At 42.3% G+C, this 15,576-nt stretch overlaps 1 protein-coding gene across 9 annotated transcripts; it reads left to right on the top strand.

Annotated features, from left to right (window-relative positions):
• Positions 1–603: 603 nt before the first annotated feature.
• On the top strand, positions 604–15,215 carry LOC105392024 (cyclin-dependent kinase 12). 9 transcript variants are annotated; one of them, XM_048622406.1, is made up of 19 exons: positions 604–896; positions 1,378–1,503; positions 1,774–2,191; positions 4,942–5,096; positions 5,546–5,663; positions 6,325–6,441; positions 6,905–7,034; positions 7,765–7,896; positions 8,212–8,325; positions 8,693–8,767; positions 8,996–9,082; positions 9,496–9,607; positions 10,042–10,169; positions 10,571–10,690; positions 11,002–11,229; positions 11,574–11,770; positions 12,121–12,325; positions 13,012–13,280; positions 13,506–15,215. In XM_048622406.1, exons 2-19 carry the CDS (start codon positions 1,416–1,418, stop codon positions 13,750–13,752), a joined length of 2,940 nt encoding a protein of 979 aa, XP_048478363.1. In that variant the 5' UTR covers positions 604–896; positions 1,378–1,415; the 3' UTR covers positions 13,753–15,215. The 9 variants fall into 9 exon arrangements, with proteins under 9 accessions (XP_048478363.1, XP_048478362.1, XP_048478364.1 ...); XM_048622405.1 differs by having other exon boundaries at positions 1,771–2,191; XM_048622407.1 differs by lacking the exon at positions 8,996–9,082 and having other exon boundaries at positions 8,693–8,854.
• Positions 15,216–15,576: the final 361 nt, after the last annotated feature.

Below are 15,576 nucleotides of genomic sequence, written 5' to 3'. Positions count from 1 at the left end.
TTTATTAATAAAATCCAAATCTAAGGACACAGACAGAACCACACTTTATTTTGTACTTTATTAAAGGTGTTTTTTTAATAAAATATGAATATTTATTTTTATGTACCTAAATACTATTATTTTGCTATTTATGTCCTTATTTTTGGTTTAATCCGTAACTATCACGGAACGTAGAATTCAACCGGAAATGTGTTTTGTATGCACAGAATGTGCAACAAGTCATAAAAAACGTTCTGAGCATCAAACATACATCTTCAGATATCTTTCATTTTATTTACAACTTAAAAAAAGTATTACAAATAATTCAAGAACCTACGAAACATGTGCTTTAGCTATGTTCATATAAACTTTTTTCGGTCAGTGACATGTACTATATTTGGGCTAGCATAGCATTTATTAAGTAGAGTGATGAATGGATAAGTTAGGTCAAGGTAACATAGAAAAAGGAGCTAGTTGACATGGAATTACTTGTTGTACTGATAAAAATGCTCAAAAACTAATATTTAAATTTTGATCAAAAAACATTTTATGTTGCTTTTCAAATTTCCCGCTTTACAAAAAATTTATAGAAATAGAAAACAAACTGAATTCCGGATCGTAAAATTGACTGATAAAAAAAAATTAGGCAAATGGCTGCCAAGAAATCGACACGACGTTTTTTAACTCAATAAAATAATCCGCCGTAATTGCATGAATAAAGCGCTCTTTATGATCATGATTAGAAAAATAGGCTTACACTAAATACAGAGAACCAACAATTTACTATATTGATGGGCTATAAGCCATGAAAACCTTATAAAAGACTTCTAACTTAGCGAACTAAATTCCATTGGATTACAATATTTGCAAAAAACTGTAATTGTGCTTGCGATGGACCTACGCCCGTTTATAACTTGGTAAGTACAACATGTATTATTTATTTAACGTATTTGTTTTGTTTGTTGTTGTGCATGTGCATTAACATTTTGATGGAAAATGGTAAAATTGCAAGTGCCATTTTATCAGTTGAGGTATTTTTAGCTCTTACTTGTGGGACTTTATCGTCGGTTTTAGTGTATAAGAGCAACCAGTTATGTTTGATGTCCTTGCTTTTCTCACCAAGTTAATAAGTGAATCGATATGCTGTGCATTTTAAGGTGACGGAAAGTCCATGTCATTTTGTAGAATAGGTACCTAGGTACAGTCAAGTTGAAAAGTGTTTCGTTATCAATTTTGTTATTTTGGTTTTATTTTATTATGTTACAAAAATTGTGCATTCAGGGGCCAATTAAAATTCACCTGGCCCGTACCGGCCTCAGTCACCTATACACTTAATATACTTACCGACATACTTACATTCGATGCATACTGAATTAAATTACCATGTGTTTGTTCCAGTTGATGTGATGTAAGTGAGCAGCAGCAGCGCCGGCGCGATGGAGCGGAGCTACGAGAAGCGCCACGGCAAGCATCACAAGGAGAAGCACAAGAAGCGTCTGCACAAGAAGCACCGCAGCTCCAGCGGTACTCACGACCAATCCTATGCTACTGCCAATTCCCACAAGCCTCTAGTCGAGTACTCGGATGTCTCCTCCGAGGATCTATCCGCCCCGGAGGCGGGCGAGATCGAGAGCGAGGCCAGCAGCATCAGCCGCCACATTGCCGACGACCTCGACCGCACGAGGAAGTCCCACCCTATCCGCACCTTCGTCGACGACAAGACGATATCAGTCACGACGAAAAGCCGTCGCGCTGCCGACGAGTATGCTCTCACACGTGATTCTTGTTCAGCAGCGGCGCGGCGCTCGCGCGGGCTAGAGTACGCGGAGCCCGAGCCCGACTTCGACGAGCGCTCGAGACACAAGAAAAAGAAGGATAAGAGGAAGAAGGATAAAAAAAAGAAGAGGAAAAAGTCCTCCAAGTCTCACCGCTCGAGGTCGGCCAGCTTGGAGAGCCTGTCTCCGGATGACAACCTGCCCGTGGGCAGTCCTGTGGCTGCTGTGCCACAGAAGTATGATCAAGTGCCTGTGAGTGAATGGGAGAAGCCGTCATCTCCTCTGCGCAATGGATCATGCTCGCCGGTGTCCCCATCCACGCCGCCGCTGCAGCGGGAGCGCCCGGCCTCGCCGCGACACCGGACCATCTCCCTTCACCGGGAGCCGGTCCATGTTCCGTATTCCCCTCCACACAGGGAGCGATCCCCCGGACTAAGGTGAGAACCTCTAAAAGTGTTATATTTGCTAAACGCCCATTTACTCATTTTATTGCGTCCCTTTGTGACATTTTTGAGTGGTTGTACATTTGTCACAAAGTAAATTCATCATAATTTTAAGAACAGTCCTTACAAAATTTTGATGAAATTAACTCATTCCAATTAATGGGAGTTACAAAAGTGACCAATTTACTTTGTCATGAAACAAGCATGAAACTGATAACTAACATGTACACCATTTTTTTTTAAATATTGTTAAAAACATTCTCATGCTTTTATTGCCCATTTATCAATTATCATTTATCAAGCATGCGTCAATTTATGGAAACTAGCCACTCAAATGCATTATTTTTTATTACACCATCAGTTATTTCTAATGTGGTGAGACTCAAAACTAATGATAATGATAACACAATCTGTTATCTACTGTATAGCTGTAGGAGTCACAAACAATTTGATATAAGCTTTTGAATGATTCATTTTGAAGCCCTACATCTTCTTTGAATTTAAAAGTATTTGGCTACATAGTGTTTCTATTATGTATTGAATACAGGTGAAATGATATTCATGTGGGATTTATTTATTTATTTAGGGATAAACTAAACATTATCATAGATATTGTTTGATCCCTAGTCCCTACAAATAGCAAAATCATTCTGTGTTTTGTAATTATTTATATTTTTTCGTTAGAAAGCTCTGCATCTTTTCTTTAAAATTTTACTATCAATATAGGAATGTGTGGAATAACAAAGCATAAGAATTAAGAAACTATACCTATCTTCTATTTGTCAGATTCTGCTTGATTTGCCCAGCCATTTAGAGCAACTAACAAACACACTTGCATATACTTAGTTAAGTTATGTGGATATCTGAATACATTGGCCATATTGGTTTGTAGCATAGCAACCCACATGAACTCAATATAAAGATTCTGTGCATGAGATAAACATAATATTTCGTATTCATATTATTTGATGTTCAATGAACTCACCAAGGCCATTTATCTACCAAACAAAGCAATAAAAATTGCAATATTATCTGAAGTTAATTCTACAATTATTTCTTTGTTTTAATTATTAATCTAATCCTTGCCTGTTTTATTTGATTTTGAGTGTTTAATTTCACAGTATTGTCCCAAGGTAACATTTTCTTTCATTTTTTTTGTTGCATCTGCTGGTCATGAAAGTAGTTAAGCATTTTAGTTATCAAAAAATAATTTTGTTGAATTGTCCAGAAGTGTTCATTTCTTCTGAAGAATTATTTGAATGGTTGCTGGAATATTCCTGGCATTTTTATGTAAAGTATTATGCTTTTAAACTTAAACTATACTGCATGACCCTACACACTGATACCAAATGCATGTGTTGTGTTATATTTGTAAAGTTATAACAATCCAGTAGTTACCAGTGGCGGCTGCACCTCAAGTGCGCCCGTGCAACGCACTACCATTTAAAAACCTTCTAAATATGTACCTTCCTTCTTCCTATACCATACTAGGTAGGTACTTACGTCTAAAAAAAAACTCCACAAAAAATACCAATATAACAACCGTAATACCTACCCTAAACAGAAATTACATAAACCTGATTATCGTTACGAGTTAAATTAAATCGCGCTGGCCTATTTTGATTTCTACTGCGAAAGAATTAGATCTTATTTTTGCTTGAACAAAAACGGCCTCGTGCGCTCGGATTGTCGCACGGGGCGAGCTCCTACATGTAGTATGAAACAGGATGGAAATCGCCTGGCGCGTGAGACGGAAGATGCTCAGTACAAACTGTATGCAGTTCTAGGATAAATCCGTGCGCCGCACGCGACCGGAATTTGCCGAAATAATACGAATGACGCCACGGGAGGCGCGGGCGGCGGCCTTGACCGGTGGCGTGACCTACGAACGATGCACTTGTCATGTCATTCTCACAGTTTCACCTTTCGCGGGCGAATACGTAATTAATTTGTTACTCTAATTATATTAACTAAGAAAGTAGTAAAGATTTCGTGAGTGTGTTTGTGTGAGTGAAAATGAGTGCAAAATACAATATTGACTTCATAAAAAGAAATAGGACATTTCAAAATAACATTACATCTGCTGGGCCGCCTCGGCCTTTTCTCATCTTAAAATAGGAGTGCCAAACACGAAATAAAACTTATAAGTGCCTACCTGAATTTTAAAAAGTGAAATGTACCTACAATAAAAAGAAATGGTTATGTGGATGTGAGAGACTAAATGCTTTATTTTGCTTTCCGTGTGTTGTTTTCGATTCGGCGGAGAAGCAATTTCGCGTCAAAAAAGGAATGCAGAATTGATTTAAAATATAAATAAGGTAAAATATACCTACTTATAATTTTTTTACTTCTAATTGTAATAATCTATTTTTCTTCCAAAATTTACTAAACCCATAAAGTGCACCACCGGGTATCTGAGGCACCAGCCGCCACTGGTAGTTACCTGTGTTGTGTAGACAGTAGATACTTAGCAACTAACTACATATTCTATTACAAACAAATTCATCAAGTATTGATCAATCAAAAGTGTTGTGAATTAAAGATGGTTCTGTAAGTGAGCTTATTTATCAAGTATTTTAATGTTATAATTATAATAATCCCATTTTCACTCGAACTGATATAGTAACAAAAGCATAGCTCAAATATACATAAAACAACAATACATTGTTAAAACTATCCGATAGGCTTCCCTTCTGCAACTATCGAACCTACTTGCGCTAACCTCATTTTCCCTTACTCCTCAGAAGAAGGAAGTCGACGACGCCGCACACGCCGTCAGCGCCGCCCGTGGTGTACCACGAGACCGTGACCATAGACTCCGACAATGAGTACGAGAGAGACAGGCACAGGGACTACTGGCCGGACCACAGGGTCGCCTCGCCTATTATGGTCATTTCTGGTAAGTTTGTTTTTGGCTATAGGTAAACTTGTTAGGGAAACTTGAAAGACGTTGTATCCTATAACCGCTTTCTACAAGCCAGTGAGCGTGAGACCTGAAAGTAAAATAAAAGTGACAGAAGAGTCTACTTCGTACAGTATAGACGGTCACGTACAGTATATTGCTCGTCGTGTTGATCCGGAGTCATAAATAAACCCTACAAACCTAACACTAGAAATCATGACCAGGTCTGAGTTGAGGCGCTGGTGTAACGTGTCAAAGCCGCGCTACGCCACTCAGTCGTTATTCGTCTATTGAGTCTTGCTCCGAATCCTCTTTCATCATCATCAAGAGAAGATAGAAGATATCATTTTGGTCTAGATACATGCCCCCCCACCGTTTGTTTTATAATTATACTATACGTACCTAACTTATAACACGGAACACTACATCGTCCACTTACCCTGCAGATTCCCCAGTGGATGGTCGCGAGCGCGACTGGTCGCCTCGCCGCGCGCGCCGCCGCGCCAGCCCGCGCCGCCGCCACCGCAGCCGCGACCGACACCGGGAGGTCAAGCATGAGCATCGGTGAGATTGAGCTTTGATTATCTATCAATACATACCTCCTTATTCATAGAAAAGTTGGACGTTTTAGATATAGAACTGTTTTGTCCCTCTCTGTCAAGGAAGAAGTTGTTCTTTGACTGAGAGGAACAAAACAGTTCAATAGCTAAAATTTCCTATAATATAATATTGGGGTTATTAGGTACTTTGTAGCTGTTCTGTACACACTGTACACAGTACAAAGCAGTACGGTGTAGATTTTTTAGATTGTCAGACATTTACTTTTGAATTGAACGACAACTTATCAAACTCTGTTGATAAAATATACAATCAATGCTTTTAGAATAACACATGTTCGCTTTGTTAGCTACTATGTAGTTAAAATTACACGGAAACACTCCAAAACTCTAGGTATAATAATAGTGTAAAATGTAGTATGAGTTAATCATTTTTATCAAACAATCTTGTTAGTTGGATATGTACACTTTTAATGCCTTATATGTAGGTAGTTTAAATTCGAACCGAAAGCGCTGTTAACTCGTAATCGGACAAGGCTACACAAATGATTCAATTAGTTTTTTAACGTAACTCAAGGGTTTAAAGTTCAAACAACACATTTCCTATGACTGAAGTGAAGACAAAATCATCCAAACATCCAATCAACGCAACAACCCTTACCCCGCAGGTCACACAGTCGCAACTCGCTCAAGCGACGTCGCTCGTCGTCGCGCGGGCGGCGGCGCGGGTCGTCGCCGTCGCCGCCGCGCCACCGCGCCAGACATCGGGACGAGACTAGGTACAGGTGAGGGTATAAAGAGCACAATCATAATATGAATGTATGACGACAGTCGGATCTTGATAGGTTCCATTCACAAAGACCGGCTTGGAGGGGAGAGCAGATTTGTATCACGTTGTTGGTAATGGAGCCTTCTTGGAATGACACATGGTTCTTTGTGAATAGATCCTTAAGGTCAGGACAGACACCCGACTGGGCATGACGGTGATGGGACAGCGACTTGACGCCAGCGTGTGGTCTGCAGTTGTTATGACATGTACATGGAATGCCATATGAGACAAGGACAACACATCAAACAGCGGACGGGCGTGATGTGTAGGTTGATATTGAGCCTAATCTAGATGTGCAGGCTTCACCAAGATGTGTGCACTGTAATAGCGATACTATCATTTATTCGAAGAACTCATTGGAACCCACGCTTTTGCTCATGCATACCATTATTCCCTATTAACATAACGTGTTTCTACAGTAGAACAAAGCACGAGTCGCCGAGCCCGCCGTCTACGTCGGCGCTGCAGCGCAAGATCGACTTCAAGGAGAAGATCAGCGACACCAGCCTGTTCGCCGAGCTCGTCAAGGACAAGCATAAGAGGGCTAAGGTATGTGGCGGTGACTGATTACTTCATAAGTTTCTTCTTAAAATATCGAAGAGAAAGTCTAATAACTCACCGCCGCAAGCGGTCATGAGCTGGTAAATGCATACTGGTGTATATGCATGCTTATTACTGCCTCTGTGGTCTAGTGGTAGAAGCTTCGCTTCATGACCCAGAGGTCCCGGGTTCGATTCCCGGGTGGGACCATCAATTTGTGTTTCTAAATTGTGGTTCTAAGTTTGGTTAGGAGTTAGGACATAGAAGGCTGATCACCTGATGTCCGAAACAGTGAAACGATCCATGCTGTCGGATGGGCATGTAAAGCAGTCGGTCCTGCGCCTAGCTCTCTCCAGTCGTGTCGGTCAATCCGTCCCATTGGGCTATGAGAGTGATGGAACAGAGAGTGCTCCTGTGTACTGCGCACACACTTGGGCACTATAATCTACTCCTGCGTAGATGGCTGATCTCAATTGAGATTGGCCGCCGTGGTCGAAATTCGGCTAGGAGGACATTATGCTTATTACGATAAAATGTAGTTTAACTCCCGTGACAAAAGAAACAATATGAAAATGGCGGCTGTTCCATAAGTGGCAGTAGACAGGAGGCCTTCTGCTAGAGATAGAGCGGGATATAGCATTAGTCCATCTGCCGTTTGCATATGGTGTCCATTGCTACTGCTCTAAAGGTATGTCTAGAATTAAATATCTGTCGATAAAACCTCATTCGAACATTCCAGAAACTGCAAGAGATCCTGAACCAGAAGGAGGAGGAGTCTCAGGGCGCGCTGTCGTCCACCACGTCCGTCAACAACCCCGACGTGCTCACCATCGACGAGCTGTCCAACGCCACCGCCGACAGCTCTACGCAGGTGAGTCACGATAACTATACTTACGCCGAGCGTCCACTGCCAGCTAAACAAGCATAGTGAATAGTTTGCGGTGGACGCACAATACATGTATGAATCAATACACTGATATCATAATATGACCCTCACACGGAAGGTACACACAGTTCATGGTCTTCCTCATCAATCCACGAAGGGCTGCAGGTTTCCCACTCCACTCCGCTCAAACATAACGTGTGTCATAACTTTTCTCACATGGATTTTCACTTATAAGCTATCACTCTGTTTTTACATACATAAAAGTTATATGCCTATACTCACTATTTGGTCTCCTTCCAGTCGAAAGAGAACGGGTCTAAGGAGACGATAGCGGAGATGTCTGATATCCCGATGCCGAGCGCGGAGAGCGAGCAGTCCGAGCCGCCGCCCGTCAACAACCACGCCGCCAATGAGGTAACACGTTTATATAATTTACGTCCCTACTGAGCCTACTAAGACCAGAGTGTGAGATGAGATGACATATTTTCAGTTATGCTCCAACCCCTACTGACCCCACTAATGCGATGAATGGTGACATACGCTTATTATGTCACGCAGACCAGTGTGCTGTGTTAGTGTTCGATTTGATAGTTGCAAATCAACATATTATTTGCGTATTCAGATACATCGCCTCTAGATCTCTTTGAATCATTTATCAATCGTCACAGTAGGTATATTTTAATTAAAACATGTAAGCCCTGAAGCGGATACATATTTGCCAACTCTACATTCCCAGAACCTCCCCATCATACCCCATTACTATAACACCCCTACCCTCCAGGCTCAACCTGCCCGCTCGCCGTCGCCCCCTAGCGCGCCGCCGCTGCCGTCGCCGCCGCCGCCGCCCGCCTCCGTGGTGGAGGGCGTGTACCTGCAGAACCAGCAGCCGCCGCCGCCCAAGCCGCGCAGTTTAACCAAGCTGCCTATGCCGCCTAATACTCAGGTAACTTTCCGGTTGAAATTGTAGAAGGGTGCCTATTGGAATGGACCGGCAAAGTTTGCTATAAACCCATATGGACTTTACGGAGCTTGTGATGTCCATCATCCTCATCATCATCGTTCGCCGCCGCCGCCCGCCTCCGTGGTGGAGGGCGTGTACCTGCAGAACCAGCAGCCGCCGCCGCCCAAGCCGCGCAGCCTCACCAAGCTGCCGATGCCGCCTAATACTCAGGTACTTACGCGGATTAAATGCTATTAGGTGCCTGATGGAATGAACCGGCATAGTTTGCTGCACACATATTATGGACTCTACGGAGCTTGTGATGTCCATCATCCTCATCATCAACATCATCAGCCTATATCAGTCCACTGCTGGACGTAGGCCTCTCCCAAAGCACGCCACTGGATGCGATCTATAGCTTTTCCGCATGCAATCATAACCATGTGATGTCCACTCTGATAAAGTCATGAGTTCTTGTACGAGACTCTATCTATTAGATGATCACACGATGACACTGTGACAACATAAATTCAAACAGGACAGTTCCTGTCCTGTCCTCATTCTCATTCATACAATATACTATATAATAATGTAAGTTATGAAGTGCTGAATATGTGTTCTAAAGTCAGCTATTTCTTTTTCAGGTGGAAGATCTGAAGTCATTAGCCAATGACACGAGTCCGCTCAGTACCCCCTCACCTAGTCCTGTAAAGAAGCCCAAGAGAACTGGAATTATGAACCTACCTATGCCCCCTGGTAAGTCTTGCAACATCCTGTTACAATCTATGTAATACTCCGTTATTATAACATAGCCTATTGATACACTGTTGAACTATCATCGTCACCAAAGCTGCGTTACGAGTGACCTATAACTATCCTTTTGGCATATCAATCGTGTCTGAATACAAAGCATAGTCAGATTCAATAGCATGCTTCCAAACATAGCCGGGATGTCGCCTGTGGCGATATTTCCGAGCCCCTTTGATAAATAGCCGGGTCCTCACACTAGTCAACCCAACGCGATCCTGTCGCGCATGGCATACACAAGTTTAAGGCCGCGCTCGATCGTATAGCGTGGATCGTCTAACGAATCTTCTGGTGTGGATCCAGCTTATAATAATACGCAAACTGTAGATGGATTAGAATCCCGCCCTTAGTTCCGATACACGCTAATACTATTACCCCCGCAGTGATCCCCGGCTCGGAGGAGCTGAGCGGCGACGAGCTGGACGGCTCCACGCCGCCGCCCGCGTCCCGCCGCGACCAGTACTCGCACGTGTTCAGCTCGCGCCAGGGCGCCCGCGGCGACCCCAATGCCGTGAGTACACTACACCTACACACTACCATGTCCTTAAAAGTCGAAACGAAACGAAAATGGCAGGTGGATACTGGCTATCTCGCTCTATCTCGTTGAATTTTAAATCTGTTTACACTGCTTCGCCTTCGTAGGTACTCGCAGTTTTGTAACGGGTGACATTTTCGTATTGATTACGTACCCATTTTCGATATGTGTAACGCGTAACATAACCCGACCACACAGACCTAGAAAACCACACAGTTTTGTATTCAAGACAAAGATAGATAGTTCAAAAATAAGGCAGAGAAAAGCGAATACTATTTTACATTCAATTTAATTTCATCAATACTTTCAAATAGTATTTACCTACTAATAGTAGCGTTTTCACATGATTTTTATATGTGTCGTTCGCTTGATTCCAGGCCGGCTCCAAGCTGAAGAGGCCGCGCATCCTAAAGCGGCGCGGCTCGAAGGTGGTGCCGGTGGCCACGCCCACGCACCACGCCAAGGACTGGGGCGAGAAGTGCGTCGACGGCTTCCAGGTATTACTCTTTAATATCATAGTCAAATACGTATGTAATAATCGTCCTGGACCTGGACCCCTCCTAAGGAGCGCCACAATACCCGATCCCTTGGGTTTCCATATTTAGTCAATATAGTCAAAGAAACATGTTTTGTTTGCAAAGGGATACCGGACAAAATGGTCCTTGGTCCTCAAAGTTTATTTCTTTTATAGTCATCCTAGGTAAAATGTTTATTCCTTCATCATCATTAGCCTGTTCCATTTCATTGATGGACAACCTCAAAATTATGATAGACTCCATAACTACATAGCACAACTTTTCCTTCCCAGGTTATAACCCAAATCGGCGAGGGCACGTACGGGCAGGTTTACAAAGCCAGAGACAAGAACACCAACCAGCTGGTGGCGCTCAAGAAGGTCCGTCTCGAGAACGAGAAGGAGGGCTTCCCCATCACCGCCGTGCGCGAGATCAAGATCCTCAGGCAGCTGAATCATAAGAATATAGTGAATTTGAGGGAGATTGTCACGGATAAGCAGGACGCGCTTGACTTTAGGAAGGTGAGTTTTTGGACATTTTGTTTATATCGTACAAAACAGTATTGTAGAAGATTCTAATCGTAGACGAGTCTAATCGCTTAGACCAATAGCGACCAAGCGGCATAGTGGCATATAATGATATAAGATATTTTATGTACAAATTGTTTTTGTAGTCTTCGACACCCGCGACAGTAGCTTCTATCTCAGGAGACATGATTGTATGTAGATCATTGGCAAGATGGAGAGTGAGATAGCTATATGCTAACTTTTATCCCATTATTCAACCTTAGTTTATAAAAAATGTATTGTCAAAAATTGTATCTTAGAGCCACCAAAATATAACAAATCAAATCTCCAATCCCCAGGACAAAGGCTCGTTCTACCTCGTGTTCGAGTACATGGACCACGACCTGATGGGCCTGCTGGAGTCCAAGATGGTGGACTTCACGGAGAGCCACAACGCGTCCATCATGCGCCAGCTGCTGGACGGGCTCGCCTACTGCCACCGGAAGAACTTCCTGCATCGGGACATCAAGTGCAGCAATATATTGATGAATAATAAGTGAGTGGGTTTGTCATTTACGCAGAAATTGTATGAAAATGGCGGCTGTTGTTACATATTCTATTTTATTATAAAACTAAGAGCCAGAGTTTGTCACTGGTGAAAGGATTGGCCAGTCATATTAATATCAGTCGCTGGCTGTCCACGGTGCGCCGACTCATATAAGGAACAGATGGATACGTCACTGGAGGACGCTCTTTTCGAGCAGTGGAATTTTTATGGGGCTGCGATTGTGTAGCGTGTGTACCGTGTATAATATGTTGACCATTTAGAACGGTGTAAAAACTTTCAACGTCTATGAAGCAATATATTTTAAACTTCCAATAAACCGAAATTCTTCACCCTTCCAGAGGAGAAGTGAAGCTCGGCGACTTCGGTCTAGCCCGACTCTGGTCAGCAGAAGACCGGGCGCGGCCGTACACCAACAAGGTGATCACGCTGTGGTACCGGCCGCCGGAGCTGCTGCTGGGCGAGGAGCGGTACGGGCCGGCTGTGGACGTGTGGTCCATGGGATGTATACTGGGAGAGCTGTTCTTGAAGCATCCCGTGTTCCAGGTATGAGGCTGTTGTTTGGTAGCAAGTGGTTACGGAGGTCTGTCAACCAATCAAAAGCGACCTAGAGGAGCGGTTTGTGACCCAACAATCGTCTAATGAAATTGCATGAACAGGGTTTGGATGCAATTCATTGGTCGATTTTGTCTGCTCTGCTTTGGTAGACCGGCAGCCTAACCTGTAAATTGCCCACTGCAAACACTTTTGCCTGTCTCTATCTTAAATAACTTTTGCTGCCATACCCTTACTATAGAGAGAGCGGTGGTAGCTCAGTCGGGTGAACGCCCGCTTCTCAATCAAGAGATGCGGGTTCGAATCCCGGCGCTGACATTTACCAATGAGTTCTTTTAACGTAAGTACAATGTATACCATCGCTCTTACGGTGAAGGAAAACATCGTGAGGAAACCTGCATATCTAGATTTAGCACATCTAGATATGTGAACCCACCAACCCGCAGTGGACCAGCGTGGTGGGAAATGGTCCAAGCTTAGGAAGGCAGTTTAGACCTTGGGGATATGCACAAAGGTTCCACTCGAGAGAGCCAGGTGCAGGTACTGTTACCCCCACAGAGAATATAATAGAATATAATATAATATAATACCCTTACTATATCCATTAGAGCCTGTATTCATTCATATTCATAACTCTACCATGTGCTATATATACATCCCTCCCTAATCTCTTCCAGGCCAACGTAGAAATGATGCAACTGGAGATGATATCGCGCGTGTGCGGCACCCCGGTCCCGGGCGTGTGGCCCAACGTGGTGAACCTGCCTCTGTGGCACACCTTACGGCCTAAACGCTTCCACAAGCGCTGCGTCCGAGAACACTTCGCATTCATGCCCGCCCCCGCACTGAATCTACTGGACAGGATGCTAGAACTAGACCCCGATAAGAGGATAACGGCGGAAGAGGCGCTCAAGAGCCCCTGGCTGAAGAATGTCGTGCCCGATCAGTGAGTTTTGTTTGTTTGTACCCTGTTTATTGTTATATAGTGTGTGCTTTTCAATTCACTTTAGTTATTTTGATATATGGTTTTCTGTGCTACATTTCTGTTTGATAATAATTGTATCAACGCGAGCTCAATAGTCGTAGGAGATTAAACAGAGATTCGAACGAGAAACTGTTGACATACATAACCCTGTATATTTTTTACTAATTGAATATCCAATTTCTCCAGTATGACGGCTCCGGAGCTGCCGACGTGGCAGGACTGCCACGAGCTGTGGTCGAAGCAGCGGCGCCGCCAGCAGCGCGAGGCGGAGCAGCAGCCCAAGGCCAAGAACGCAAACTACTCCTTCGGCGGCGCGCCCTACGACCAGGACAAAATGGACGCCAAGAGCGACTCCAACTCACAGGACGCCCCCTACAAGACAGAAACAGCCTTCAAACAGGACACCCAGGAGGCCGTCCAACAAGTGAAATAACACAGGGACAACTACTATGACTATTACTGTTACAATTACGAGGATTAGCAGTGAACTCGGTGCTAAGTGTGTGTGTGCGACCAAATTTTTATCAATTACCAAAGCAATTGACGCGCTAGTTACCTATTTGGTGTCACGGATTGATGTATAAATGTTGATAGGGTACATGAACTCTTGTGCAAGTTTGTATATATTTGTTAGCTGTTAGCGCTGCACATTTCTGATTGGCTTGTGTAAGTTATGTTAAGTTAGCCGTAAGATATTGCAGCGAACTTATGTATTTGTGAAGAGCTGGAGGTATTGACTAATTTTAACCGACACGGCTAAGCCGCGGAGGTTTCTTATTGTGCGTGTATGTTTTATATTCATGGCACTTTCACTTAAAATGAAGTCCTAAACAAAATTATCTTCCAACATTATCAATTTTTCGAAATTCTATCACTGTAAAAGCTAAGCCCAAACCTGTGATTATAAAAAAAGCTATTCGAATATTGGGATTGATTTTAAGTTCTAGTTTACATCGACATAGATAAATATTATACATGTATACTTGTGGTATGTAGAGGCATAATAAAGTTTAATGTTGACCGTAAATGCAGTATTACTTTTGAGAATATCTATATTTATGTATGAACTGAACATTTTATTTATTTTTACCGCTAAAACCCCTTTCCATGTCACAAAATATGAATATGTCCTCGTACCATAAGTATACATTCCACTGAATAGACTGGTGGCATTTAAATAATATTGGATTTATCCAATATTTTGTAGTTTGGTGTTTATTTTCGATTAAATGAACTTGCGGCCAAACCAGAGGAATATATTTATATGTGGTGCCTTATAAGAGGAAGATAGTATATTTTCCTTGGTTACCCAGTCAATATTTTTATATTTATCTAATTAGATTTCAAAATCAGAACAATTAACTTTTAATCAATTCATCCTCTGGTTAGATAGTGTGGGTAAATAAAATATAAAGAGACATGTATTTATGTTTTTCAGTATAAATGGTTTCTTTTAGTTTTAAAATATTTAAAAAACAAATCTTCCAATGAAATGCAGAATATAGAATGTATCAATATAAGGAGCGTACTACTAAGAAGTGCATTTTTGAGGCCAGAAGTGGTCTTCGACCATCACAAATGCCTTAAGGCTTAAAAGACTATGTATTATATAGCCCTAAGTTTAATATATGGTTTAATTATGTTAATAATACGGAGTTATGGGGGTATGCAATGTAGTAACTATTTTTGAGGTTAGGCGCTGCTTCTGAAATCTATAAATCATCTACAAATCACAGAATGTGTGTGACGAAGCCAGCAACGTAATGTTAATTCACTTATTATGTTATTTTAGAAGACTGAGAAATGAATGCCGCCGTAACTCCGTATTGTTATAATTATCAAAATGAACATGTAAAAATGTAACATTTTATAAATACAGACTATGGTGAATTATTATTATGTCTTTAAATTACTGCCTGTGATAGTTTACTCTTATTCCAATTGCTGTTAAATGTGGCATATTATATTGAAATCTATTATAGGTATAACGTGTGCAGATAATGAAATAGTAGGAAAATGGCGCCCATTCCATAAGTGCGATCAGAGAAAGGTACATGCGAGCTTTGTGTCCGTTCACTGTTATTTATTAACTAGCTGTCCCCGCGAGCTACGCTTCGCCTTAAAAAGTTTTCCCGTGGGAATGCCGGGATAAAAAGTAGCCTATGTTCTTTCCCAGGATCTATACCATATGTATACCAAATTTCATTCAAATCCGTTCAGTAGTTTTGTCGTGAAAGAGTAACAGACAGACAGACAG

This window comes from Plutella xylostella, chromosome 8 (genome assembly GCF_932276165.1).
Source record: "Plutella xylostella chromosome 8, ilPluXylo3.1, whole genome shotgun sequence".
NCBI lineage: Eukaryota > Metazoa > Arthropoda > Insecta > Lepidoptera > Plutellidae > Plutella > Plutella xylostella.
This window is presented reverse-complemented; position numbering and strand designations above follow the sequence as displayed.